This window comes from Rhodamnia argentea, chromosome 1, assembly GCF_020921035.1.
Source record: "Rhodamnia argentea isolate NSW1041297 chromosome 1, ASM2092103v1, whole genome shotgun sequence".
Taxonomy (NCBI): Eukaryota; Viridiplantae; Streptophyta; class Magnoliopsida; order Myrtales; family Myrtaceae; genus Rhodamnia; species Rhodamnia argentea.
The window spans coordinates 32,367,960-32,394,819 of NC_063150.1; the positions used below are offsets into that span (position 1 = coordinate 32,367,960).

Here is a 26,860-nt window from a genome sequence, read left to right on the forward strand (position 1 = left end):
TCTCTGGCTGTTGAGCCTGTGTTTGATTTTTTATGATCTCTCCATCATGTTTTCGCATTCATGTGGTCGGAGTCATTATCTTTTTAAGTTCCCTAACTTTATTTCTACCTTCCGCTTGTTCCCTCTTGCTGTAAAGGGAAGAAAACAAATTATTTCGTTCGTTTAAAAATCAACCTAAATATGATAGCAGCTTTATTCAGTTTTCTTCTGTATTCGTGAAAAAAAATTACAAATATCTCTTTTGAAAACAAACAATGGAACACAATAAATAACAGGATGAGTAAACAGATTTAATACTGATTTGCGTGTCAGTGAAATTCACTAGATTGCAACCACACTCAATTCATTTAGATACTTTTAGTTTTCCCAACCTCATCTGCTTCTAAAAACTCACATGTATGCTTAGTGTTTGGCATCCACTTTTTTGCAAAACAATCTATCAATCTAACATATGAAAATACACAAAAAATTTACCGCAATATTAGTTGGCTTGAACTCCGAAAGCTCCTCCTGGATGCAATTCACGAAGGAGACTTACTTCTAATATAGAAAAGATAGAAGAAAAATAGGAATCCTTTATTAGGAAACCTACTTGAATTAGGAAATCGCTCGATCTAAAAAATCACTCAGATTAGAAGACTTGCTTAAACTAGAAAACCTATTGGGTCGGGCTTTCTTTACGGACTCAAACTTGAGGCCTATTCTTATGTAATTTAAGCCTTTTCGTATAATATGGATACTTCTCCTTAAGTGTAGATTAAGCCTATCACAATAAATATAATAATGGATCGCCCTCCATTATGATTAAATTACGAACCTCGCTTAATTAAGTTAAGTCATGTCAACAACATATAGTATTCATCCAGGCCATTATGTCTCGATACCAATATGTACTCATATATGCTGCTTTTCTTTTCTTTTTGGCCCAGACCCTAAGCCTCAAGAGCCCGAGCTAGGCTCGAACCCGGGATGATCAAAGATTTTGCGCATAGCCCCAAAACACTGCTTAACCCGAGAACCCATCCCATAAAGTTAAATGTATATTTCCGAATCATACTATAATATATATATATATATATATATATATATATATATATACACGAAATAGGACAATAATACTTTTCATTTATGAAAAGTGAGTTTTTTCTTTTCTCGTGCTAGTAAGATTTTAGAGTTAGTAAGCGTAAAAGAAATTGGTAAAAAATGTTACCGATAACATGATTTCCATGTAACTTATTAATTATTTCAAGATACTTTTGTGAAGTTACCGACTCATTTTTAACAATATGCAAATTATCAACTTTTCAGATCTTTTATTCGTCTTTTTTACTGACGCCTTAAATTACCTCTCTTGTATAAATTACCAATGTCCATTTGAGTAACTAGCCAACCTTTTCCAATTAAATTACTAATTATTTTTTGGTTGGCTCCCTAGTATGCATAAGAATTGATTTACTGTTTCACCGTTGGATGATTGACATGTGAAAGAATTTTGTTACATTTTTATTGTCAAGTATACGTGTCAATAATCCGAATGTGAGTGTATGAAAGTTTTGCTACACTAGCAGTGGACCTAACAATTATCCATATTAAAATCTATAATTTTGTCCTTTTTCTAAGTAAAGTTAATCACCTTATTTAGTGCTAATTTAGGCCTTGAGTTTGAGCTAGAATATGGAAACCCGACTTGGTAGAAGTATCGCCTTAATGTTAAATGTCTTGTGATTGGGACATTATCTCCAAGCATATCTAGTAGAGTACAAAATTTGGTAAAGTTTGATCTGGAATAAATTATACAATGAAGAAAATTCAAGTTTCCTAGTGGGAGTCTGGAAGTCATTAAGAAGAGATAAAAATGAAAATTTTCTCGATTAGTATTCATTAGTAGGGGTAAGCAAAACGGACCGATCGGACCGGAAAAGTCCCTAACCGGATCTAACCTACGGTCTGGTTCTCAAATCCGGAGGGTGGTGATCCGGTTCCTGGTCATTAAAAAGGGAACCGGTGGAAGGGCGGTTTGGTTCCCGGTTCCAAGGGTATAGGACCGGACCGATCGGTTTTAATTATTTTGTTTTACCCTCCTGCCAAAACAAACTGCCACATTAGCTCAAGAAATCTCATGTTGAAGGCCAGCCTTAACAGTAGCCTGCCTAGCCTTTCTCATCTCAATTGTCAACGCAATGTACATTTATCAGTTCAACGGCCTTGAACTTACCGTAAGGAATGAAGCAAGAATGGAGCAATTAACCACACTTCATTTCATAGAATAATTCCTTTCCTAATCTTGGCATGAACTTGTCCTCCTGCTTCCTCAATTTTGGATTTCTGCTCAGTCTGCACAAACGCTACTGCAATCAATTTTACATCCAACGCAACTATAAGTTGGTTCAAAATGCTATTATGTATATTTCCATGGTTGTTCTCTAAAAAGCATGAAGAGCAAGAATCATATAATTGGACCGCCCTGGAACGGGAGTCAATCATTGTACGACCGGTCCTGTTTCGCACTCTTGAGAGAAATTGGACCGAACCGAGAACCACTCACCCCTACACATTAGAGCAAAGAATAGGAATGTTAATGTTCTCTCTCTATGACTTTTTTGAGTGAGTTCTTCGTGAGAGATTATGAGATAATAATTGCAGGTTTGCTTTGAGTGTTATTTGGATTGGACTAGAAACGCTTTAGAGCAATGGGATAACAACACAAATGATCAAATTAAAAGTTCATGAATTGCATTACACATTGGATCAAAGTTCATGGACCAAAATTGGCCAAATTAAAAGTTTAAAAACTACATTGCATATTAAATCACAGTTCATGGACCATTTATGTTATTTTGTCTTTTCCCTGCTCGTTTATTCTTAAAAGTTACAGATATCTGTATTGAAAAAAGAGTAGTATCACGAAGATGCTGGAGATGAGAGTGGAAAGGCACCGGCAGGAAGCATACTTTTTTTTATTAAATGGGAGCCGCTTATTAGGCAACTTTGAACACATCCACTGGCTGGCCAAATTTGATATGTCAACCTTTCCAAATCCGAAAACTGGTACGAGGCAATGCGATCCGAAACAGCCCACCGTCTTCAAGAATCAAAACCACTGCACTGTGGATGAACCCATCACCACCACCAAACCGCTAAACTGCCAACAGATTCTCTTTCTCTCTCATGCACACGCCTTCTCACCAACACGGAAGGCAAAGTTGAAGGAAGTCCACCAAATGCTATAAAATTCACTGCAACCTCCACTTTGCAAACCAACCCAGTTCGCAAAGAAGCTTATTTCTTTCAAAACGTTCGATCAATCCGAGTATCTTGAAATTTTGTTCTTCGGAGCGATATTGATGGCTGAAGTGGGAGCAGAAGAGAGAAGAGTACTGGTGGCCGTCGACGAGAGCGAGGAGAGCATGCACGCCTTGTCTTGGTGTCTCAATAATATCGTTTCTGACAAGTTCAGAGACACCCTTTTGCTCCTCTATGTGAAACCTCCTCGAGCTGTGTCCACAGCTCTCGATGGCACAGGTAAAAGATGTTATGCAGAAGGTCCTTCTTTCCTTTTTCCTTTTCTAGTTCATATAGTTTCATGGTCTTTGGTTTCATGAATCGCGGAAGTGAAAAGATTGATTTTTTCTCTCTACTTTTTCTTGGGTCGTCTTATTTGTTTCTGTTTCAGCTTACTTGTTTTCATCTGAAGTGATGCTTGCCATCGAGAGATACGGCAATGAAGTGGCCGAGTTTGTGATGGAGAAAGCCAAGAGATTGTGCAGTGAGCTTGGTGATGTGAGTTCATGTTCTTGCTGTCAGTGCTCAAAGTTTGTATCCTGTTGAAGAAAATACTAGGACACGGCTTGCATTTTAGAATTTTACTCAGAGACCGAATGAGAAATTAGAAAGGAAGCTAGGAATGCACTCGCAACCATTTAATAAGATGATTCTAAAAGTGGACATTTTACAAAGTGTAGTGATTAAAGTGAATTTAGTAGATGAGCTGCTGACTGAAGACCAACAACAAGAGTTTTACCGTTGAGTTTTGAAACATAATTGATGTTGGGCATGGGGATTGGGTGTCAGGTTAAGGTGGAGACAAGGATAGAGAATGGGGATGCAAGGGATGTGATCTGCCAGATGACAGACAAATTGGGGGCTGATCTGCTGGTGATGGGAAGCCATGGCTATGGCCTGATCAAGAGGTATTCATGATTGATCAGTACTTTGTAATTATCATGACAAATTAAACGGATTTTCATTTTCCTTTTTCTAAGTTTGGGTTGGAAATTGAGTTTGACTTTGTTTTGGGTTGGGAATGGCAGGACTTTTCTGGGGAGTGTGAGCAATCACTGTGCACAGAATGCAAAGTGTCCTGTAATGATAGTGAAGAAGCCCAAGTCCACTCCCAACGGCCACTAAGCTAAACCCAAGTGGCTCCTTGCTCTGTTTAGGCTATTTTTTTCTTGTGAAACTTGTGTGTCTCCCTTGAGCTGCGTGACCAGCTACTGCTGTTGCCTCATTTGGTCAGAGGTTCAGGCCGACCAACAAACATGTATATCTGTTTTCTCATTCACGTTTCCTGTGAGATCGAGCCGAAGGGTACATCTCTCTATTTTCCCTTTCAATACACTCATACATCATGGGATGCGTTAACATGATGTACTATAATCGATCGCGACGTGGTCATTTGGATGTAGCTTTTGATCCTAGAATTTGCCTGGAGAAACATTACAATCTCACTGGCCCCATAAAGGAGCAATGATAGCCAAGAAAGAGATTTTTCCTTTCGCTTTCGCCTTAAGACAGGAAATGATTTGACCACCATCTACTTAGCGAAAAACAAGTTCATCATTCCGGAGAGTTGTCAAGTGGATCAGGAATAAGAATCACATGGATGGCAACTACGGTCTTGAATTGAGGAGAAGATAAACGGCTAATTCAATTCATGTGCCGATCATATCTTCAAGCAGCGTAATATGTTGTGTCCGGCGTGGAACTTACCATGTGAGAATGTAAGTCCTGTTGTCCTGCATCTTGTTCTTAATACTGCCTCTAATAAAGATAAGGTTGGCGCCGGCACTCCTTGTGTTACTTGAGATTCTTGGTACGATATTTCACAAACACTAGCATGGCATGCTAGACATCCAGAGCCCGAGGTAAATGCTTGCGGAGACTCGTCTAGTGCTGCTCCTTGTGTTCAAAATTGACATCTGTGATTCAATAACTGCAATCCAAGAGGTGAAAGCATTAGCCTCGAATCATACTTGTGCAATGGATGAACAATACGTTTATCTGACTATGCTAATTTGATTTCTCAAAAGTTGGAAGCACTGCTTGCTTCGGGTGAATTTGAAGCTAGAAGAGCCAAACTGTGCTTTTATCAAGTATAGAGCTTAGAAGTGGCCAAAAGAAAAATGTACGGACCGTAGGAGCGGAGCTCATGTGCTCTCTCACTCACTCTGCCTCTCATGTTTTCTGCATTGAGAGAGAGAGAGAGAATCATCTCCTAAATTTTCTCCAAACTTCGCGTTCATGGAGTTGGGATGATTGAAAATCACCACATTCCAATGGAATTGTCCCCTCGATAGTAGCAGTTCCTAATGGTTCGAGGACACAACTTGATGTGAACATGATGATGCAGCATGAATTGCGACCCCTTTTCACCCTTTTACTCTGTTTCTTCCACTGCCAAGTTGAACTCATAACAGGGTGAATCAATGCATCCTGTAGCCGGTTACAAACACATACTTGGAAAAACTGCCTCCATGGATGATGACTTGCTTACGTTCACGACACCTGTTTCACCAAATTTTCTGAAAAATACACAAATCGGTTTTTGCAAGTTTAAAAGGGCCATGGATGCTGGCTCTCTTCAGAGGTGAAGTCACAGCTTAAGCTGACATACTCAAGAGGCCAAGGCCGAAAGGTTAGGAGGGAAGGCTCAGAATTTTGTTGGATGAACCCACCATAAGCCATGAAAATCAACTTGTGCTCAAAAATCTTTTAGTGGCCACTATGTTTCATTATGCTTGAGCCCCCTTTCACTGCTTTTCAAAATCCTGATCATTCTTTTACTCTGACTCTTTATGTGTTGTTATGTTAATATTTCTCCCTTTAATTTTTGCAGTTCCTCTCTTGTTTGACGGTTAAAAGATGGTGCCTCATGACAGAACAGATCCAACACGAGGTAGACTCCGAGGCTTGGGAATCATTTGGCAAGGCCTTAACTGAAATCAAGAAGATCGCAACTTTGCTACCCCTGCTTGGTTCATCGACAACAAATTTGGCAAGGATGATAGGCTCGTACCTAGGTGGCTCTGAGCTCTCGTTCCAATCTATTCAGATAAAGGTTTGACACACAGTCCTAATGAGCATTGATGTGTACAAAGCAGCACAAAAGACTTAACACTGTCTTTATCATGTTCTATTTGTCTTTTGATCTTCTTCGGGTAGCGCCAGTGCTGTTTCTTGCGCTTTCTACGATCCCATATCTGTCGCAGGTCTCTTATATTGGACCAGACGGTCTTCCGCTTTCATACCATGGCGACAAGGATCATGCTTTTGCGACATATTCCAGTGCATCCTCTTTGTCAGTCTGGTATACTCAGCTGATCGACCACCGAACAGGACAGCCTTTCAGACAGGCAGTCACTACACAATCTATGATCTCGGTCAACGACAGCTGGTTTCAAGAAGCCTTGAATGACACTAGAGGCTACCCGCTCCTAGGAAATGCCTGGAACAAAAGTCAGGACCTTCTGATTCATTATGTTACCGCCGTGAATGGACGAAGGGGCCTTGTTACCGCGACTATGCCAGCGAAAATCATGGATGACTTGTTTGCCCCGTTTAGTTTTCAAGGAGGGGAATTTTTCTTGGCTTCAGCGGACGGGAAAGTGATCATACCAACCGCACTTCCTAACACGCAGGTAGTGATTAAGGATGGCACGGCCTTAGTGCAGACACTGCAGCCTAACGGCCACCCAAAAACTCAAGTAGCTCAACTCCCCTGTGAGACCGGTAATGGCCAACGAGAGTTCCTCAAGGGCGTCATCGCGGGCGTGGAGTACATCTTTCACTGTTCAACCATTGAGATCATGGGTATTCAATCGGCATGAGTTTTACATTCTTAAGGTCGATATACAAGAACAAGATCACACTCCAATTGCAGAACAAAATCCGAACTTCATAACATCACGTCTGTGTTTTCGGCATTGACTGGCGTAAGCATTTGCTGCTTGTTTCTCAGGTGTATGTGCTGTCATATCTGAGCCCCGAGTTAGAAAGCCTTGCTGACAAAGGCCGAAACTCATTTATCGTACTTCTCGCCTCCTCGTTCATCTGCATAGGCGCCTTGAGTGTCTTGCTCATGTTACTAGCGAAAGCTGGGAAAGGAGAGACGTTCTCATGTGCTCCGCTCGAGCAGGAAACAGCAGCAACTCGGGGAGGGGATTGCTTTACGGCAAAGCTGCAGGCGATACGATACTTCTAGAATGGAGGCAGTGTGTGTGCTAGTTCAAATCAGGAAAGCTTGAGGATCTATAGGCTATAACATGCAGCATCAGCAATGAATAAATGACTCGGCTCGCAATAACGCTTCTCTATCTGAGTATGTAATCAACAAAATTATTGGTAATATTGAGAGAAGGTAATAAACATCTTCCATGGAAATTTAAAGTAGAAGAGTTACGAAAAATGTTCAAGATATTCTTTAATTGCGAATTTGTAACTTCTAAAACTCATTAAAGCTTAATAATCTTTCGTTGAACAAAGCTCACGGTATGGAGTGAGGCCAACACAAATCGTAGTTGGATAAAAATGAGTAGAGCATGCAAAAAAATATGTTCCTTGCGAGGAGAATGATCAATACATTACAAAATTCGATTCTTACATATCTCTTAGGGCTTGTTTGATAACAATTTTGTTCTCAAGAGCAATTGCTGAGCAGAAATAATTTTTTCTAATTCTGTTCTCGAAAACAGAGAAATAGATTTCTATTGCTTGTTGTTTCTGTTACAATATGTTTCATGGCCACCGATCTGTTTTTGGGAACAAAAAAATTAAGCGATATTACCAAACAGATTCTTATTCTTTTTTCGTTCCCCGAGAACAAAAGAACATAAATCAGAGGAACATGAGCGTTACCAAATAGGCCCTTAGAGGTTATTCTTAAGAGAAACTTTGTTATTTTATTTTAAATAAACAACGAAGACAATGAAAAAAAAAAAGCACATTTGTCAACGCATCATTCACTCTATTCAACCTTACCTATTCAACCTTACAAGGATTGCGTTCTACGATTTTCAATACGATGGGTGCATTTTTTTTTTTTTTTGTGACCCAAGGAACCCTCACGGACGGCCGGCAGCTGGCAGCCGGGGGGTAAATCCTCGGGGCAACACGTGCTAGCCACCATACACGTGCCACCGGTTAAGTCACCCCCGCAACGCCCCGAGATTCGAACACTCGACCTTTTACGAGAGGAAGAGTGCGCAAACTAGCGATGCAACCCGGGTGGGTGGTGGGTGCGTTTATTTCATGAAAAATGAATAATTTGAAAAATATATTTTTTTTATAAATAATCGCTCATGTTACCTACAAAAAAGAATGAATATTTTTTATTGCCTACAAAAAATTTTAGATATAAAATGTTGTCGATGTTGAAATATTTTTCATTGATTAATTATTTCGAGCGATACATATAATTAATGTTTGGGAAAATATTTTATAATTTATCAATTTTTCGTAAAAAAATTGAGAGCCTAAAATATAAAAGGATCAAGAAATAACGTGATAAACTTGAAATGATATTTAAACAAATAGAAATTTATGGTATCACTTTTAAACTAATTTTGCACGTATGTTTCCGCATGCCTCCACATTTCTATAAAGAATTCAGATAGTAAGGCATTCATCATCCAAAAATTGAATCGAATGTAAGGCGCGTACTCCTCTTGATTATATTGGTGTTTATTCTCTATCACTTTTCATGAGGAGCTAATTGGGAAAAATCCTCTTTAACGGTTGCTTTATTTAAATTGAATCGTCGATAATTGAATATCAACTTAGTTTTTTTTTTTCAAAATGGTATTTACCATTCTCTATATAAGACAGTACTTTTAGTTTTAAAAATGGTTAATATCACGAAAAATACCAAACCGGTATACCAATGACAAATTTACTTTAAACTATTTTTTTAACCACAAAAAATCTTAAACTGGTATACTTGTGACAAATTTACCCTAAATTAATACATCTATGACAAATTTACCCTCCATTAATTTTCGTTAAATTTAACCGTTAAAGTGCTAAGTTGTATGACACGTGGCAATCAATGGGTAAATGAGTTTAGAGTTTTTATCCTCTGTTTGTCACGGGTATATCGGTTTGAAAATTTTCGTTATATTAACCTAATTTAACGGAAATTAAATTTATCACGAATGTACCAGTTTGAAATTTTTCGTAGTAAAAAAAATAGTTTATGGTAAATTTATCACAAGTGTACCAATTTATGATTTTTGGTCGTCAAAAAATAGTTTGAGATAAATTTGTCACAATTGTACAGTTTGAAATTTTTCGTGGTAAAAAATAATTTGAGGTAAATTTATCACATGTGTATCAGTTTAGGATTTTTCATGATATTAACACTTTTAAAAACTTGTAGTCTCTCAAATTTGGTGTGAATATTTAAATGGGTGTTTCATAGCTTTTATTTTTAAAATTTGCTCTCAATATGAGAGTTTAAAGTTAGAGTTTTATTCAATATATTAAATATCCCAAAATGAGAAAATGGTACAAATGATCTTTGAACTTTGACCAAATATACAATCCGACCAGTGAACTTTTAATTTTACCAATATGATCTCTGAATTTTAGTCCAATGTATGATCCCCGAACTTCAATTTGTTCAATGTGGTTCTCGAATTTTTGGAACATGTTCAATCTAGTCCCCGAACTATAAGAAAATATTCAAAGTTATCCCTAAACTTAAATTAATGGAAGGACTATATTGAATATCTTTCTATAATTCATGAACTAAGTTGAACATGTTTCAAAAGTTCAAAGACCATATTGATCAAAATTAAAAGTTCATGAATCACATTATATAATGAGGTAAATTTGTGTCGTTATCCCTCCCAAAATTAAAAGGAGAAGAAGAATAAGAAGATTAAAATCACCTCAGCCTCATTCCTTTTCCTTTATGTATTTTTGGGTTATATTTTGCGGAGAAATTCGGCCTGAAATTTTTGGATTGAAAATAATTAATGAAAAAGGCATTCGGAATTATATTATGTTTCGACCGGAAAATAAAATAATTATATAATAACCTCGTAAATGAAATACGAGTATCAAATGCATAGCCCAGCAGATCACTCCAGCATTTTCCCCCAAATCGCCTCCCTCTCTCTCTCCGGCAACCGCACAGCACCACCGACCAAGTCCACCGCCACACCGCCGCCAACTCCGGTGAACCCTCTCTCTCTCTCTCTCTCGCTCGCCTTACGCCATCGGCTTCAGTTGCCATCCCTCTAGAAACTGCTCTTTATTATACCTTCGGGCTGTTCTCCATTTGGCTGCCGAGAGATCGTTTGGGCCTCGATTTTTCTTTTGCTTAGATGGTTACATTCGGTGCTTCCGATAGTTCAACTAGGAATCCGGTTTCGCGGTTCTCGTAGTTTCGGTTCGGTATGTCATTGTATAGTCTGTTGATGTCTTGAAGTTTCGCTCTGCTGACTGCGAGCTGAGTGATCGAATTTGGTATTCAATTATTACTGTTCCCCATCGATTTTTCGAAGTTTATGCTATCAAATCGGTGATTTACAGTGAGGTGTATGCATAGAGTTTGAGGTTGTTAGCCTCTCATTTGTTTGATTTTTGACCTAGACGAGACTATAGTTTCCTCTAGTTGCTTTTTGGTTTGTTCTAGGTTGTCTTATATAAATTTCTCGTAACACAAGCAGTGAAAGGAAGAGTTAATTATTATGAAAAGAAACGGGGAAGCTGTGGACGATGAAGGCTTTGTTGCCGATGCAAAGAAGCAGAGGTTGCTTGAGCAATCATCTTCTCCTCCATCCTCATTAGTTGAAAATCCACTTCATCAGTTGACTGCTTATGATGATATTGATGACGAGGAAGATGTTACGAGGGGAAGACTGAGAAACGGTTACCAAGAGGGAGCCGATGGACGCGTGGCGGAGGAACAGAATGGACGCGTGGTTGATGAAAGAGGAAAAGAAGAGGATGATAGTGAGAGTGATGATGAACAAGACGAGGAGCATAATAAAGGGAGGAGAGGCCGCCTTGTTGAGGTCCGCAGGGACTGCCCTTATCTTGATACAGTTAATCGCCAGGTACTCCAAACTGACTATTTCAAGCACAATCTATGATAATATTTGTGGTGCTAGTTTGTATTTTTTTGTGCCTATGTTAGCATGTATAGGCTGCAGTAAATATGCACGGTGATAGGAATATTTACGTTGCAATAGAGCAACTAGAATTGCTAGGCACATGGAGCTTAGTTGTGGCTGTAAATCTTTAAACTTCATGTTGCTGGTGGTTATATAGTCTACCATTGTCTATTTTGTCTTTAAGGACATTACCTGTTCCTGCTTTCTCTTGCTATTGCACGATCTTGGGTCATGAAGTGGAGTTTCTTGATGCTTAAAACTATGTGGAGAGTGGCATTGCAGTTGTTTCTAATATGGGTTTTGGTGCACTACCAGTCAATTGGTTTTCATTCTCAGGAATCAGTCTATTGCCATTTCGGTCTAAGGATTAGTTTGCAGAAGTGTATCTTCCTGTTTTTTGTGACAGAGCATGCAAGAAAACATAACATGCTGGATGGTGCTAAAGAAAATAGATCAAAGTTGTTGTTTGCTAAATTTGTGTTGTAAGCATATAAGGGTGCTGTGATGTAGTTCATAATGCTGTGTATGTTTGCTAAGGTTACTTGTAAAAGTAAATTAGATGATTTGCAAGTTCCCAACACGAGAACATCAAGCATTTGACCAAAAAGGAGCCAAACTTTCTTAGAATGGGTAGTGCCATGGTTGTTTTTCATAATTCTTTGAACAAGGGTCATGAAGATGAGTTAAGGATAAACGGAGTTACTGATATTAGTATTGATGTATGACATACCTATTGTTGAGAATATGTCATTACGTTGATGATACACATGTTAACTGTTGTTACAAGTTGTTATTCTTTTTGGCCTATCATAATTTTTACATGCTGCTTTGTCCATTCCAGGTTTTGGAGTTTGATTTTGAGAAGTTCTGCTCTGTATCTTTATCGAATTTGAATGTATACGCGTGTTTAGTCTGTGGGAAATATTATCAAGGAAGAGGAAAGAAGTCTCATGCTTATACACACAGCGTTGAAGCAGGGCATCACGTCTTCATCAATCTCCAGAGTGAGAGGGTTTACTGCCTGCCTGATGGATATGAGATCAATGATCCCTCCTTGGATGACATTCGGCATGTGCTGAACCCAAGGTTGCTTCTTATATGTCAACATTTGTATGCTATTAATATCCGCAATCGAGCATTCTTTTATGCTTGATTTTTTAATGTACAACCTTTCTTTGTGCATCATGGTCCAATTACTCTCTTTTGTCTGATTACTTCCTGTATGATGTGATCTGTCCTTCATGTGTTAGCAGCTAGGCTGTTATATAACGTCCTCTTGTAGCAATCCCAGCAACTTCTTTTTCAGGCTTTACTTGGTCATTCATTCATTCATTCTGGGAGTGTTTGTTCGTTATTTAGTTTGTATCTTATGTTAGGTTTACAAGGGAGCAAGTTGAACAGATTGACAGGAACAAACAATGGTCGAGGGCTCTTGATGGTTCTGATTACCTTCCTGGGATGGTAAGTGCAATATTAGATCATGCAACAATATTGCGCTGTTACTTTATATGCAAAGTTGGGGTTTTCTTTGCTCTTCTTTGTTGGCTATAAATTCTTGATTGTATAATTGGTCAGGTGGGACTGAATAACATCAAGGAGACTGATTTTGTCAATGTCACAATTCAATCTTTAATGAGAGTTACTCCTTTGAGGAACTTTTTCCTTATTCCAGAAAATTATCAGCATAGCAAATCTCCACTTGTTCATAGGTTCGGAGAACTCACCCGGAAAATTTGGCATGCACGAAACTTTAAAGGACAGGTTTGTTAGTTGGAGAAATGGACTTAATTTCTAAATCCATATGCACAAAAATAGATTCTCACCACCAACTTTCTTTATTTATAGGTAAGTCCACATGAGTTTCTGCAGGCAGTTATGAAAGCCAGCAAAAAACGTTTTCGGATAGGTGCGCAGTCTGACCCAGTTGAATTCATGTCATGGCTTCTTAATACTTTGCATGCGGATCTCAAAACTTCAAAGAAAAGGAGCAGCATCATTCACGAGTGCTTTCAGGTATACTACCGGTTTCTAGCTCTTTTGTTTCATATATAGCTGCAGCTGCTATTTTCATGCACAAAGTACTCATCTAATGTTTATTTACCTTGAAGGGGGAGTTGGAGGTTATAAAAGAGATTCCTGGCAAAATTATGGCTGATAAGAAAGAAAGTGGTGATGACCAGGATGGCAATGCGAATCTCACGGATAGTGGGACTGAACTTACTAATGTAATGTCTGAGACATCTAGAATGCCCTTCTTAATGCTTGGACTTGATTTGCCACCACCACCTCTTTTCCAAGACGTAATGGAGAAAAACATTATACCCCAGGTTCGTTGTTCTTTATGTTAGTGTGATGAATATTTGGCAATAGCTGTAGTCATTCTCCTTTATAATTTTATAGAGTGTCAAATCCTGTTAAGTGTCTACTGTAAACTTTCTCCGAGGGATATAGATATGTAATCATTATTGTTCATATTGAACTATGAGTATTTGCCCCCCTAGTGGTAAACATCATCAATAAGCAGATTAAAAGATATGTTTCTTATTGAAAATATGAGAATTTGTCATCTAAGTTGGTAACAATTCTTATTGTTCAAGAGAAAGACAAGCACAATAAATAATGCCCTTTGTAGGTGGGATTTGAATAATGTTGACAGGATTGAGGATCAGTCTGGAGTAATCTCTACTCTTAACTTCCACGTCGTGTAAATTTTGTGAAACCTACACTTTGACGTTTATTTGCCTGAACACCTCAACCTTTCAAAATAAATTGTTATTCTTGACTTGACTTATTATTATAAAAAGTACTGCTATCCAAATGAAAAACAATTGATTATCTATCCAAGAAGATAGAGAGTCCCACATACGAGAAAAGGTCACATTTAAGTGTTGAACCAAGTAACATTGCAAAGACATAATGATAGTACGGTCGGGATATCCCTGCTCTCCGAACTGGACGTGAGGATCTCCCCTCATTTGGCTCTCTATGTTGGAAGTAGAAGCTGGATTCAAAATTATTATATTAAAAAATATCCCTTCGTCATTTCCTTTGTATTGAAGTTGGGCCAGGTCATTTCGGGGCAAGCAGATCATAGGATTTTTATTTTCATATTGTGGAGGGAAAGTGCAGGCAAACAGGCCCTGAATCTTTATCGGTTGAGTCGTGGACAAGAGGTTCTCCATCAACTTGTTATCGGGGCAACTTGGGCATCATAGTTTATGCCCTATAAACATGCTAGATCCTTTGGCAATAATTGTTTTATCCTTTTCTGATGTTAATGTATAATTTGGGGAGTGTTTTATATGGACAGTATCCATGTGGACGAGTTATTTACTGATAAAGATATCTGTGCAGACATATTAAACATGACACTCTTTTAAGAAAGAGATCCTTAAATTGATCTATGGCATTGTATGCCTAAGCACATCAGATGCCTCTCGTTCAGTCAGTCCTTTGCAACAGATTGGTACCATTTATCGAAAGAATCAAGTCAAATGGTACACTCAAAGGTAGTTGGGGATCGTGATCGTATCATGGATTATCGGAATGGGCTTGTAACTTGTGATGGGGAATATTCAATTTGACATATATAGTTGAGAGAGATCCTAAAAAATTTCTGTGGCACTTCTGCACCATTGTAGTACCAAGTTTTGGTTATTGTGCTGTGCTTATTGATCTAGCTTAATGTTTTCCTTCCTTTCAGGTACCGCTTTTCAACATATTGAAGAAATTTGATGGAGAGGCAGTAACAGAGGTTGTCCGTCCCCGCCTAGCGAGGATGAGATACCGTGTTACGAGATTGCCCCGGTATCTCATTCTCCATATGCGTAGATTTACCAAAAACAACTTTTTTGTGGAGAAGAACCCAACTTTAGGTAAGCTTTCTCAAACTGATGATTTTAGTTGGAAAAAAATTGGGGAACTTTTGATGATTCCGAACTGACATTTTGTAATGCTGCGATTTGATTTAAAAGAAAATATGAAGTGGCAAATGTGAAATGCTGATCAAATTAGTACTTTTAAGTGTCCGATTACCTATGATTGCTTCTGCAGTTAATTTTCCTGTCAAGAACTTGGAATTGAAGGACTACATTCCATTACCCACACCGGGAGATAAGGATAGGCTGCGATCAAAGTATGATTTGATCGCCAACGTTGTTCATGATGGCAAACCTGGTGAAGGTTCTTACAGGGTTTTTGTTCAGCGGAAGTCTGAAGAACTTTGGTAAATCTCTCCCTCTGTGAGTTACGGGGAAATAAGAGTGTGGTTGTCGTGTAGATTTACAAGTCCTACTTTCATGCTTCAGGTATGAGATGCAGGATCTGCACGTTTCAGAAACGCTTCCTCAAATGGTTGCACTCTCGGAGGCATACATGCAGATATATGAGCAGCATCAGTAGGCCAATTTTGGTGGCGAATTTTTTCCATTGTCTTCTGCTTTGAGACTTGAGACCCCAATGGTGCTGGACTTCAAATCTTCTAAACCGGAGTTCGATCTGTACGTGAGACTACCTGTCAGATCTGTCTCTTCTGAGCTGCACTGGTTTTTGGATGAACCTTAGATATAGGTTATCTTGCTTTGCTCTGTGATGATTGATGGCGTAAACCTGTATTATGTTTGACTGTATATGATCATCAGCTAAACCATAAGCTTAGGTTACCTTTGAGTAATGAAAGATGGTGGTTGCGGCATGATCTCTGATTTTGACAGTAATTTATATATTTCTCAGGTTCGTTTCTCTTTTCGCGTTTTTCGGTTGGCTGCTTTGTGCAATGACAAGGCAAACAGATTGGTAACTGATGTTTCCCTTTTCTTTTCTTTTTCACTAGCATGTTACTTTCTAGTAACTGTGATTTCACATTGACTACTCAGCAAACTTGCACATCTGCTTGCTGGTCCATCAGATCCTTTTGCACTCTGCGCTTGTCTACCTGTTAAGCATATTGTCGAAACGACACAACCACTGGGTCAATATCTGCCACGGGCGGGAACACCTTCAAACAACATTTTCGAAAAGAAAGATGAAAACAGTACTGACACGGAGCCGGAGGATGGATAAATCGCTAGGGCTGCCTATGACATGTGTAAGGAGCAGTTCAAATTGCGCAATGGACCCTAGCGCAACCTACAATACGTAGGCTGCGTTTGGGAAAGGCTTTTCCAATGGGCTTTGGGTGTCCAAAATTCCTTGAGCGGAAGTTTAGGTGTTTGGTAATTTTTTTCAGAACATCTTTTGGGTAAAATCAGCTTTCAAAAGGCTCAAAGCTCAAGGCAGCCTCTAACTTGCCTTGGCTTTGCAGCATTCAACATTCTCGGCAGACCCTCTTTCCTTCGCTGCCACTTCAATGTCTCTCTCGCCACCTCTTAACTCCTCTCTCTCTCGTCGAGGCTCGTCACCGCCATAGTGACTCCGCCGCTGGTTGCCGTTGTCACACCATAGTAGCCGAATCTCCCTCGTGTTGGCCAACTCGAGTCTTCGTTTGCCTAGCTTTTGATCCGCGACCACTTCACTTCCGTCAAGTCAGGAGCCACCCCAAATCGAGAACCGCCGGCGATGCCGCCCGCAGTCCCCTGCGACTTCTGCACTGGCCGCACCGCCGTACTCTATTGCCGGGCCGACTCAGCCAGGCTCTGCCTTCCCTGCGACCGCCATATCCACTCCGCCAACCTCCTGCCCCGCAAGCACCTCCGCTCCCAAATTTGCGACGCCTGCTTCGCCAAGGACCTCGCCCTTTGCCATGACCGCGACCTCGATGCCCACGGCGGCTGCTTCGCTTCCCACGTCCACGACCTTGCTAAGGGCTTCTAAGATTGCCCGTCCTCGCTCGAGCTCACGTCGCTGTGGGGCCTGGTCTCGGAGACGTGGTTCAGCGTTCAAGAAATGACGGTGCCGGAAGAGAAGGGTCGGAGAGCTGCAGAGGCTCGCGAGCTTGCTGACGTCTGAGAACAACGGCTGCGGGGAAGGCGGAGCCGAGTTGGATCCAAATTCGGAGGATTTCTCCTCGTGCCTAGGGTTTTTGCAAAGAGAACTTCTCGACGGAGATCATCGAGAGCATCTCGCCGGAGGATCTCCAACCGACGGTCAAGATCTGCGTGGACGGACTGCAGTGTCCATCGCTGGCCGTGGAGCGTTCACTGTTGATTCTTGGAAAAAAAAAAAAAAGATTGAGCTTTTTCCTCTGTTTTTCCTGCAATTGGTTTTGCCTCAAGGTTACTTGCAAAGAATCGGTCCCAATAATTGAGCTCTGATCGAAGAATACATGCGATTCCAACACTCATACCTCTGCTCCGGTCCACGGATCCATGGACTCGAGCACGCGGTCACAACCTCAAGCACAATAAAATCACCGGCCTATGTGCTCAAAATTGGAACCTTAAATGACTTTCTAAATATATAATTATCAAACGGTATTTTCCCAAACTTTCTTCTCAACGTACTTTTTAAATACAATTTACTAAATAGCTTTTGCATTTCAACAAATCCCTTCAGATCAAAGGTATTTGCATTTTCGTAAAAACTATTCCCAAAAGCCTTTCCAAAACGCAGCTTTAGCACCTGTACCGGCCACGTTTCGTGCAAAACATTTGAAACTTGAGAATTCTGGACTGCGTACCCTGCATTTCTACCGACCGTGTTCAGAAACTAAAGTAGCAGAGGAACTCGTTAATCGTTCCGCAGCCGAGAAGAGTAAATGGGACGCAAGACGGACACTCCAAGAATTGGAAGGGACAGTGAAATTGGAGGAATGAATGATACTTCGATTTAGATCCATTACAGAACTAGGCTTATGCAATGTTAGTCGGGGATCCTACGTAGTTACACTTCAAAACTAGTCAAAGACCCCGACCGTCGCACGGATTCAAGAATTTACTTATTTAAATTTCATTCACCTAATGTGAAGGTTTAATATCGTTAGAAAAACCTCATATTTTACCAATTTACCAAAACTAATTTCCATCGACGGAAAAATTCCAAACTGTTATCTCATGGCACGTCTATTTTAAAACAAATTTTCTGTATTTCTATCAATTACATACCTCTTTGTTTTTTTCCCAATAAGTTGTAAATTTTATCCTTTGTGTATTTTATTGCAAGGTCTAACATAAAAGGGATTGCAAAAGCAAGAAATAAACCTACACGGATCATAAAAGGCTAAAAAAAGTCTCATTTTAAAGGAAGACATGTCTCTTGTGTAATTTCATCATAACATTCAAGTAAGGAAGGAGCAAAGAGACCTGCTAAGTTGCAGAGCTACATGAGATGAGGATGTGGACGTTCTTGAACTTGGGTTTGTCACAATCCCAAGAGCGGGTGATTTCGTGTCATTTCTGATTGGCTAATCTTGTGTTTATAATAAGTTGTTTAATAGGTGGCATGTTGAATCGTATACATAATAAGTGGGCTGGTGTAGATCGATCCTAAAATTACATTTTCTTAATCCTAATGATATAAGTAGAACTTCAATAATTTACTTGAATTTTCGAATGGGATAGGTAAAAAGGGGGAAAAAAAAAGTCAAGAATTATGGCAACTTGTAATTGGTATAAATACAAAAAATATCACAAGAGGAAAGACGGATAAAGTATGGATCGGTGCAGAACCCAAAAGCTTAGAACAAAACAAGTCACGAATCTAATTAAAAATTTACAATTGTTGATTAGTGCCAAATCTAATTCACTGTGCACTCAAGTCTTTTCGACGTGGGACAACGCACCTATAACAATCCACTTGAGCTTTTGGCTATGATCAATCTCAATCTCCATCTTAGTAGACTTATTAATCAAGTAATTTTGAACAACAGCAGAAAAAAATAACTTTTATGAACAGTCGCACTATTTCGATGGGACACAACAGTCATTATCATTATTCTTAATTATAATTCCGAATTTTAATAATATATAATTATTGATTAGTGCCAAATCTAATCTACTTCTTTAGAGTTTGTAAAAAAGAAAAAATAACTGCAACCACTTTATGAACAATCACATCGGTTATTTTATTATTAAGTTCGAAATTATAAAATAATTAAAAAATAATTGTAACTCCTTTGTGAAAAGTCGCCTTGCCGGAACATTATAGTTATTATTAGCATTACTAATTATGATTTCGAATTTTTAATAAATTATAAATAATTGAAGTCCACGCGCGCATGTCTTGGATCGATAATTGACACACCACATAACCCGGAAAAACAAACTTGAAGTGCATTGGTCTCTAGTTTTTTTTTTTTTTTTAAGTCCTCTAGAATTTTCTTAGAGGCGGGTGTTTTTTATAAATGTCCCATGCTCTAAAATTCTCGTCTTTAATATCGGTAGTTGTTAGATGGGCAGATGCATTCTAAGCTTAGAGTTGATCAACAATTGGAATGAGAGGTACTCTTGTATAAATTGGAGAGCTCTCCCTGTCATTTTAATCATCCACAAGCAATACAAAATATTCTATCCTAGAACTTCTCAATCTCTCTCGAGTCCTTGGGGAAGGGTAATGAGAGCAGATGCAAATCACTAAAAGGTTTAGAACTCAATTGACACAATTAAAATATTTAGAATTGAATTGACACAAGTGCAATATGATTTAATCTTCTGAATAATGATGGAACGCAAAAGCAAAAGAAAAACCAAAGGAAAAAAGCAAAAACCTCATAATGGGAGCCGAAATCAACAGGCGAACCTTCGCCGTCCAAAGCCTCTGGCTCGGACCGAGCTCGCACTGCTTCTTCTTCATACACTCTCTTCTCCTCCCGTGCTTCGAGCTGTGACCCTCCTTCTCCTTCCTTCCTCTTCATCTCCTCGTCCTTATCGAACGCTCCATCGCTACTTGCTAAGAAGAAATGGCACGAGGGAAGAAGAGGCCGCCACGGGTTGTGGAAGCAGGGAGGGGCTCAGCAGTTAGCACTAGGTTTAAGCCAGAGGAGGAACAAGAGAGAGCGGCTCCTGTGTCCGCGCCTGATGCCGTTTTTCGATGAAAGAGCGATGAACGAGCAAGCGCAAGGAATATATATGATGAAATGACGGAAAACTATTGACATGTGCAAGGTAATTGCTAAAGAGAGATACATATCAACTCAATATATCTTCTAAACAAAAGTCAAATAAGAACGACTCAAATCCGACAGTTAGTCATGGAATTGAGTCTATTTGGGAGTGAGAAGTCTAATACACGTGGTATGTACGTCTATTTTAGATTAGGATTAGTTGAAGATGTTGGTGGCTTCTCTGTTTCTTTCCGCTTCTTTCCTTTTCATTGTCGAACATTTTTGTTTCTGGACGATGATTGTAGCCAAAATGTAGTGTGTTCATCTTTCTTTTCCCAGATTTGATTGTATCAGCAGCAAAACAAGGACAAACAAAATGGGGATGAGAGCATTTTCGTCTCCACTTTGCAATCTATAATATGGTCCACAAACTTAATTGGTCATCAATTCATTCCTATCAGACATGAAGAAGTCCTTAAACTATTTCTTCTGAACTCTAGGATTTTAAATTCGAGGGTATTCCCTTGAGCTGAAGGGAAGGAAAAACGTTTTCTTTTAACTTAGAGGGGTGACGGTGGGGAAGGTAGACTCCACGTCATTGTTAGATGGCTACGGGTAGGCTTGTATAGTAATGACTCATGCTTGGAATGAGTCATCGGAGCTTCGGCTCCTGCGTTGTTGGCCTACACTTCGCACAATACTTGTAATCAGCTTGCTGGCAACGTATCACTGGTTACAAACACTATGCCAACTTAGGATGCCTACATAATTGGGATGCCCTATGAGCTTAACATTGAAAAGCATTTAAGAAAATGCGTGAACACCCCGACATTCACCATAAAAGGAACATGGATCACCTCGACCTTTACAGAAGCAAATGCATACGAAAATATGTCCAAAACTACAAGTTAATAGCCTTATTATCAAGTATCTAGCAAAACTATTACTACTGCTGCTTCTAAGACTAGAGATACAAAGTAAACATGAAATACACACTCCTCATCACTATGTCATAGCCCTCAATGTGATATATGTTGAACCAACCACAGTATAGAAACTACAGTCGCAATGAAAACTGCAAGTCACTATCCTCAAACTGACAAATGACATCTTCCCAAGGATGCTGCTTCACAATTGACATGCTGCTTCAAATCCTGAAAGGTCTTGTGAAAAGTGCATGCCAACAAATTAGCTTCATCCAGCAGTGATAGTTCTGCCAGTCAGCCTAACGGGTGCGCCGACAATTTGTATGAATCAACATACATCTTCTTCTAGCAAAATGTCATACCTTTGGAAATCAAAAGCTGGCGAACATATACGTAAAATGTTACTTTATAGCTGCACGGAGCGCATCAATAGGGTTGAGCATAAACACTTTTTTCACAAACAGAACTCAATGTGCTATTGACTTTTTTTTTTTTCTAGTCTAGTCCGGGGTACAATCCTAGTAATTAGTCATTTCCAGCAAGCATCTGATCATTATCTCAAACTTAATATCTCGCCACAGAGCAAAGGCAATTTGCAGGATGATACGGATCGAGGAATGGAAGTATGGCGTCCACATCCCGATTGACGGCGACGATGGACGAGAACGCGAAGAAATCTTATCTCGCGGGGATGGACACGCCCGTAGCCAAGCTGCTGCGGAGAAACAAGTTGATGGATCCATGCTTCAAATCAATGGAACGTGATTTGATGTGTTTGCGAGCCAGAGTCACTACATTTGGAAAGACCAGACGGTTGCATCTGGCCGTCGATGAACATATCCCGTCATCATTTAAAAGAGTCCATTGTGGGAACTTTACGCTCGACGACAACTTGTAAGGATGACGAATTGACACATTATTACTTCCAATTTTCATAATTAAAAATACTATCTTGCTCTCGATTATTCGGACCAATTTGTCCTTTTGGGAATGTCAATGAGAACGGATATAGATGCCTAGATAAGAGATGTTGACTGTTTTGGTACACACAACGCAAAAACTGACTCTGTCACGGAGGGCATGGGAGGTGGCGGAGGGCGACAAGCCTAAAACTTGCTGGAAGGAACATGGTCACGTCACTGAGTTACATACGTAACATATCCAAATGCCCCAACGCCTACGGACACTATTCTCAGATCTAGTTATGATCATCAACTTAGTGACCGAACCGTTGGTAAAAAAAAGCATGTGTCGCTGAGAGAGCCTGTTGCGGATTTCACGCCAAAGCTATGCTGATTGTATCAAACTTTCGGATGGCGAGGGTTGCGGGGCTCTCTATAGCCAGGGACGTCACTTCAAAATAGATATATGCTAAGGCAGAGAGAGCTTAACGGTGAGGGAAAATAGCAAAAGAGGCAACATATGTTTTCTCTTCCTCCTCCCCAATCCTTGGAATCAGATTTTGACATTTGATGCAATCAGGCATGCACTTTCGCATTACATGTTCACTATCCATCTCTCTCTCTTTCTCTCCCAAGGAAAATTCCTACAACTGAACAAGAAAAAAGAAAAAATAAAAAAGTCAAGAATTTTGGAGCACCTCGTTGCTCCAATTTTGCCGATGCCTACAGCTCATCCTGCAAAGAGGGAAGACGGGAGAGAAATTTCATCAGTAGATGAAGAGACAAACACAAGCCAACAGCAACACCTCCCCCTCTTTCTTTGTTTCTTCTTTTTTTAACTTTTGGTTTGGAGGAACCCCTACCTTTACATCTTCACTCTTGATATCGTCCTTGGGTTCGGCACTGTCATATGTTTTGGTTTCTGCATCGGAATCATCTGCTTCCGCATCATCGGCCTCATCATCATCTTCGTCCTCAACCTAGAACAACAGATTTACCCCATGAAAAAACACATGGACACACAAAATGAGATCTAGCTGCATTTGTACAATGTTTATAGGCTTACATCGGAATCAACAGGATTGTCCTTAGCTTCCTGATAAAGCATTGAAATAGGAGTTAGTGGTACTGAATTGCAAAAATATGCTGAAAAAAAAAAGCGGCAGTGCATCGAACCTTCAGCAGTCCAATATGAGCATCAACTTACAAAAGCTATATAGTAATAACTTAATATAGCAACAAGTAAAATCAAGGATGTCGAAGTTTTTAATCAACTAAAATGAGCCAGATGTGCGTTAGTAACAATGATAAAGCCTCGTGAAAGCGATATATTACCTCTTCCTCTCTCTTCTTCTCTGCCTCATCAAATGCTGCCTTTTCAGCCTGAAAAGTCATAGAAGTTGGACAATCTCAGAGATGAATAATGGCAATATAATCGCTTGAAAAAAAATAAATAAACAGCATATACTCCATACATCCTTGTTCTTGCCCCATGTTTCTTCGGCAAGCTTCTTTGCATATTCGGCGTCATCGCAAACCAAGACATTGTCAAACAAGGTTCCAGATTTGACCTGAAGCACACCAACAATGCCCATAAATATTTATGCCATGCGAAGAGAAGAATGGTAGAGAAGGAAAACACATTACCTGCCACAGTTCTACGCCAACATACTTCAAGTTGGGGTAGACATATAGCTCTGGGTCATCCTTGAAATCTGTGGAGCGTTTGAATTTGAGTTACAACAAAGATCACAAGAACAAAATGAAGAAACAACGTTACTGAACAAACGAACCTGGGTTGTCAATCATCGGAGCCTTCCACTTCCCCTTGTAGTTGGGATTCTTAATTTTCTACGGGAATAGAGAGATTCTTAAGAACTCTGATCCAACGGTCTCATTAAACACGATCAAGAACATTCTCGTACCTTTGGCTTCCATGGTCCCTTGTACTCGGGGTTAGCAATAGTTGGGGCTGCCCATTCACCATCCTCCTCGTCATCCCAATCCTCAGGCTGCAAACCATCATCGATCAAACCCCATTGAGTAGCTGAACCTCCAATGGAGCAGAGCTATAAATCGAATCACAAAATGGAGAATAGTTGCATAAACAACTTGAAAATAATCACATTCACCTTCTTGGCATCAGGATCTGGTATCTCTTTAGGTATATCATCGTATCCCTGCAGGCACATGGAGACTGTCAGCTCATCCCATACTCATAAGAGATCAACTTCATAAATGAACGAACTCAATGGACATAACAGTGCCTTTACCTCTGGCTTCTTATCTTCTGGATCAGGGATATATTCTTTGTCATCCCAGTCTTCTGGCTGCCACCCAAGCAAGGGAATCAGCATGAAAAACTATCACATACAGAGGAGAAGCTAGATGAATGGCTCAGTAACTTACTTTTTTGGCCTCGGGATCCTTGATCTTCTTAGGTGGGAGCAGATCCCAGTCAGAGTACAAGCTACCAGTTTGCTTCTCAGCATTATCAATGAGAATACTGTAGGTGGCATCGGGGCGGAGGATGAAAGTATAAACATGAGTAAGCTGATCGGTCTCACAGGGAACTTCCTTCTTGATCAAGTGGTTGTTACCATTGTGGTTGAGTATAGCATGAACTTTCTTCGTGCTGTAGCCACAGATATCAGGTCCAAACATAATACTGCAGCAATCCCAACATTCATCAAATGAGCATGTGTTTGCAAGTAAAATAACTCAGCAGAGAGGTAATATCTTGTAGTCGGAGGAACTATAGTGACCTGTATGGGGTGTCACCACCGAATTTCTTCTGATCAATTTCACCACTGAGTAGCTTCATGTAGCCACCACCACAGTCAAGCTTCTGCTCATGCTTGACGGAGAATTGGAAGACAAGGGTCTTGTCTTTGTTGCTGAACTCAGGGAATTGTGCTGATATAGCATAGAACCTATGGTCTTCACTCGTTTGAATACCTGCCAAAGGAGATCGATGATAAATCTGAAGCGAGCCGGCACAGACATAAGATTCAACCAACCTAACTATTTTCACAACACATATGCTCACTCTTGAGAGAAAAGTATACCTTTGTCATTAGGGTCTCCATTCCATTTACCAGATGTGTAGTTCCATTCTCCAGCGGTGTTTTCATCACTTTTCCAATCGGACTTGACCCACCGGTTCTCCCATCCGTCTAATCCAATCAGAGTTTGAAAATGAGAAAACAAAGCACAAAACAATGACCACAAATTTTTCATAAACAGAACTCAGTGCCCTAATAACTTTTTTCTAGTCTGCGGTACAATCTTAGTAATAAGTCATTTCCAGTGAACATTATATCATTATATCACACACAGCAAAGGCAATATACTTGTACAGCCGCACTCTCAACATATACATTACTAGAACATACAAGCACGCTCACACAACAGGCAGCAGCTTTCATCCAGTCACCAAGACAATTCCACTAGTGATTCTAATTTGAGCGACAATGCTTGTGTCATTTACTTAGTAAAGTTGTTACTCCTCACTTAAGTTCTGCTCGGAGCACACATTTCAGCATTCATAAACTTAAGGTGCAAGCTTTGACAAGTTATGGCATTACAAGTACCCGCAACATGAACGTGTAAATCAAAATGACTGCTTAGTTAGACGACCACGAAACTCAGAATTTACAACTTTTAAACAAGGATAGCAACCGTGTGCCTCCTCCGTCACGGCCAAAACAGGTCAGCCACCGCCTGAGGCAACTGATTTCAGATTTAAGAAAGTACGATCAAAAGCAGACTGCAAATCCTTCTAGAACCAATCTAAAATTCGAAAAGCACGATTCAGAAACACTTTGCAGTGATCAGCGCAACTTCAGCATAGAGCCATCAGATCCACGCAAAAACAGGTCAATTCTGTAAACGAACTTCACAAACTACGATCAACATAACCACTATCTGATCTCTGACAAAACAGTCGAATGAAACTGGAAGCGACGATGAAAGAACAGAAAAGCTTGACATCAAAGACAAGGAACGTGCGATTGAGCTCCGAAGCATGTCAATGGACCCAAACCAAGCAAGAGAAGCGAAAATGTACCCTCGAATCGCTCTTCGAAGAAGACTTCGGCGGACGCGATCGCCACGACAGAGCAGAGAGCGAGTAGCAGGAGGCACCACCTAGGGTTCTTCGGCCGCTCGATCGCCATCGCTCTCAAGAGATTGAGAGTGAGACAGAGAGAGAGAGAGGGAGAGGGTGACTTCGGCGAGAGAAAGAGTCGCGGTGACGAAGCTGGCGGGTGGAGTGTGGTCCAGGCAGCGATATATAGTGGTCATCGCTATCGGTCCTGACGTGGCGCGTCGACATCCCGCGTGGACGTTACGCGATGACGTGGACCAATGGCAAGTGGACATGTCATTGTCCCTCGTCATTGGAGTGATGTGGCGGAGAGAGATTGGTAATTACAGACGAGGTGTACGGATTTTCAGTGTCGCGAGCTACGTGGGCCTATGGAGTTGGAGCTGCCTTTTCTCAGGTGGATTTTCCTGGGGATAGATTTCGCATGCTTGCAAACGTTGGCACGTGCGAAACATATTCCAACACAAGCCCATTTTTGTGTTCGTTGGTTTCTAATGAGTGGACATGAGCCGTCGGATTAGATAAGCCCACAAAAGCGGGCAACCTATTTG

The 26,860-nt window shown here is 40.1% G+C and overlaps 3 protein-coding genes across 9 annotated transcripts; 2 read left to right on the forward strand and 1 right to left on the reverse strand.

Annotated features, from left to right (window-relative positions):
• Nucleotides 1-2,523: 2,523 nt before the first annotated feature.
• LOC115752860 (calreticulin) lies at nucleotides 2,524-26,474 on the reverse strand. Of its 3 annotated transcripts, XM_030691255.2 has the most exons (14): nucleotides 26,271-26,473; nucleotides 25,270-25,377; nucleotides 24,967-25,159; nucleotides 24,611-24,869; nucleotides 24,475-24,531; nucleotides 24,334-24,381; nucleotides 24,127-24,213; nucleotides 23,995-24,052; nucleotides 23,849-23,916; nucleotides 23,677-23,772; nucleotides 23,537-23,584; nucleotides 23,268-23,297; nucleotides 23,065-23,181; nucleotides 22,684-22,936 (listed from the first exon to the last, which is right to left on the reverse strand). In XM_030691255.2, exons 1-14 carry the CDS (start codon nucleotides 26,377-26,379, stop codon nucleotides 22,925-22,927), a joined length of 1,290 nt encoding a protein of 429 aa, XP_030547115.1. In that variant the 5' UTR covers nucleotides 26,380-26,473; the 3' UTR covers nucleotides 22,684-22,924. The 3 variants fall into 3 exon arrangements, with proteins under 3 accessions (XP_030547119.1, XP_030547115.1, XP_030547117.1); XM_030691259.2 differs by lacking the exons at nucleotides 22,684-22,936; nucleotides 23,065-23,181; nucleotides 23,268-23,297; nucleotides 23,537-23,584 and adding exons at nucleotides 2,524-2,553; nucleotides 6,507-6,518 and having other exon boundaries at nucleotides 26,271-26,474; XM_030691257.2 differs by lacking the exons at nucleotides 22,684-22,936; nucleotides 23,065-23,181; nucleotides 23,268-23,297 and adding an exon at nucleotides 23,306-23,347 and having other exon boundaries at nucleotides 26,271-26,474.
• Nucleotides 3,197-4,658, forward strand: LOC115752862 (universal stress protein A-like protein). Of its 2 annotated transcripts, none has more exons than XM_030691260.2 (4): nucleotides 3,197-3,543; nucleotides 3,674-3,780; nucleotides 4,072-4,190; nucleotides 4,311-4,658. In XM_030691260.2, the coding sequence occupies exons 1-4, from the start codon at nucleotides 3,345-3,347 to the stop codon at nucleotides 4,405-4,407; spliced, it is 522 nt and encodes a 173-aa protein (XP_030547120.1). In that variant the 5' UTR covers nucleotides 3,197-3,344; the 3' UTR covers nucleotides 4,408-4,658. The 2 variants fall into 2 exon arrangements, with proteins under 2 accessions (XP_030547120.1, XP_030547122.1); XM_030691262.2 differs by having other exon boundaries at nucleotides 3,205-3,522.
• LOC115752859 (U4/U6.U5 tri-snRNP-associated protein 2-like) lies at nucleotides 10,321-16,189 on the forward strand. 4 transcript variants are annotated; one of them, XM_030691250.2, is made up of 10 exons: nucleotides 10,321-10,455; nucleotides 10,950-11,339; nucleotides 12,238-12,482; nucleotides 12,773-12,857; nucleotides 12,972-13,157; nucleotides 13,242-13,409; nucleotides 13,505-13,723; nucleotides 15,100-15,271; nucleotides 15,450-15,621; nucleotides 15,704-16,189. In XM_030691250.2, exons 2-10 carry the CDS (start codon nucleotides 10,971-10,973, stop codon nucleotides 15,795-15,797), a joined length of 1,710 nt encoding a protein of 569 aa, XP_030547110.1. In that variant the 5' UTR covers nucleotides 10,321-10,455; nucleotides 10,950-10,970; the 3' UTR covers nucleotides 15,798-16,189. The 4 variants fall into 4 exon arrangements, with proteins under 4 accessions (XP_030547110.1, XP_030547112.1, XP_048127903.1 ...); XM_030691252.2 differs by having other exon boundaries at nucleotides 10,321-10,453; nucleotides 10,936-11,339; XM_048271946.1 differs by having other exon boundaries at nucleotides 10,340-10,568; nucleotides 10,938-11,339.
• Nucleotides 26,475-26,860: the final 386 nt, after the last annotated feature.

Excerpts from the sequence above, each read along its gene's own strand:
- LOC115752859 (XM_030691250.2), top strand. The coding sequence starts at position 10,971 with ATGAAAAGAAACGGGGAAGCTGTGGACGATGAAGGCTTTGTTGCCGAT. Across the intron at positions 11,340-12,237 it reads TTGATACAGTTAATCGCCAG|GTTTTGGAGTTTGATTTTGA; the intron begins GTACTCCAAACT and ends TGTCCATTCCAG. Across the intron at positions 13,724-15,099 it reads AGAAAAACATTATACCCCAG|GTACCGCTTTTCAACATATT; the intron begins GTTCGTTGTTCT and ends CCTTCCTTTCAG.
- LOC115752862 (XM_030691260.2), top strand. The coding sequence starts at position 3,345 with ATGGCTGAAGTGGGAGCAGAAGAGAGAAGAGTACTGGTGGCCGTCGAC. Across the intron at positions 3,544-3,673 it reads TAAAAGATGTTATGCAGAAG|CTTACTTGTTTTCATCTGAA; the intron begins GTCCTTCTTTCC and ends TTTCTGTTTCAG. Across the intron at positions 4,191-4,310 it reads GGCTATGGCCTGATCAAGAG|GACTTTTCTGGGGAGTGTGA; the intron begins GTATTCATGATT and ends TGGGAATGGCAG.
- LOC115752860 (XM_030691255.2), bottom strand. The coding sequence starts at position 26,379 with ATGGCGATCGAGCGGCCGAAGAACCCTAGGTGGTGCCTCCTGCTACTC. Across the intron at positions 24,870-24,966 it reads GGTGGTGACACCCCATACAG|TATTATGTTTGGACCTGATA; the intron begins GTCACTATAGTT and ends GGATTGCTGCAG. Across the intron at positions 23,182-23,267 it reads ACAATCCTGTTGATTCCGAT|GTTGAGGACGAAGATGATGA; the intron begins GTAAGCCTATAA and ends CTGTTGTTCTAG.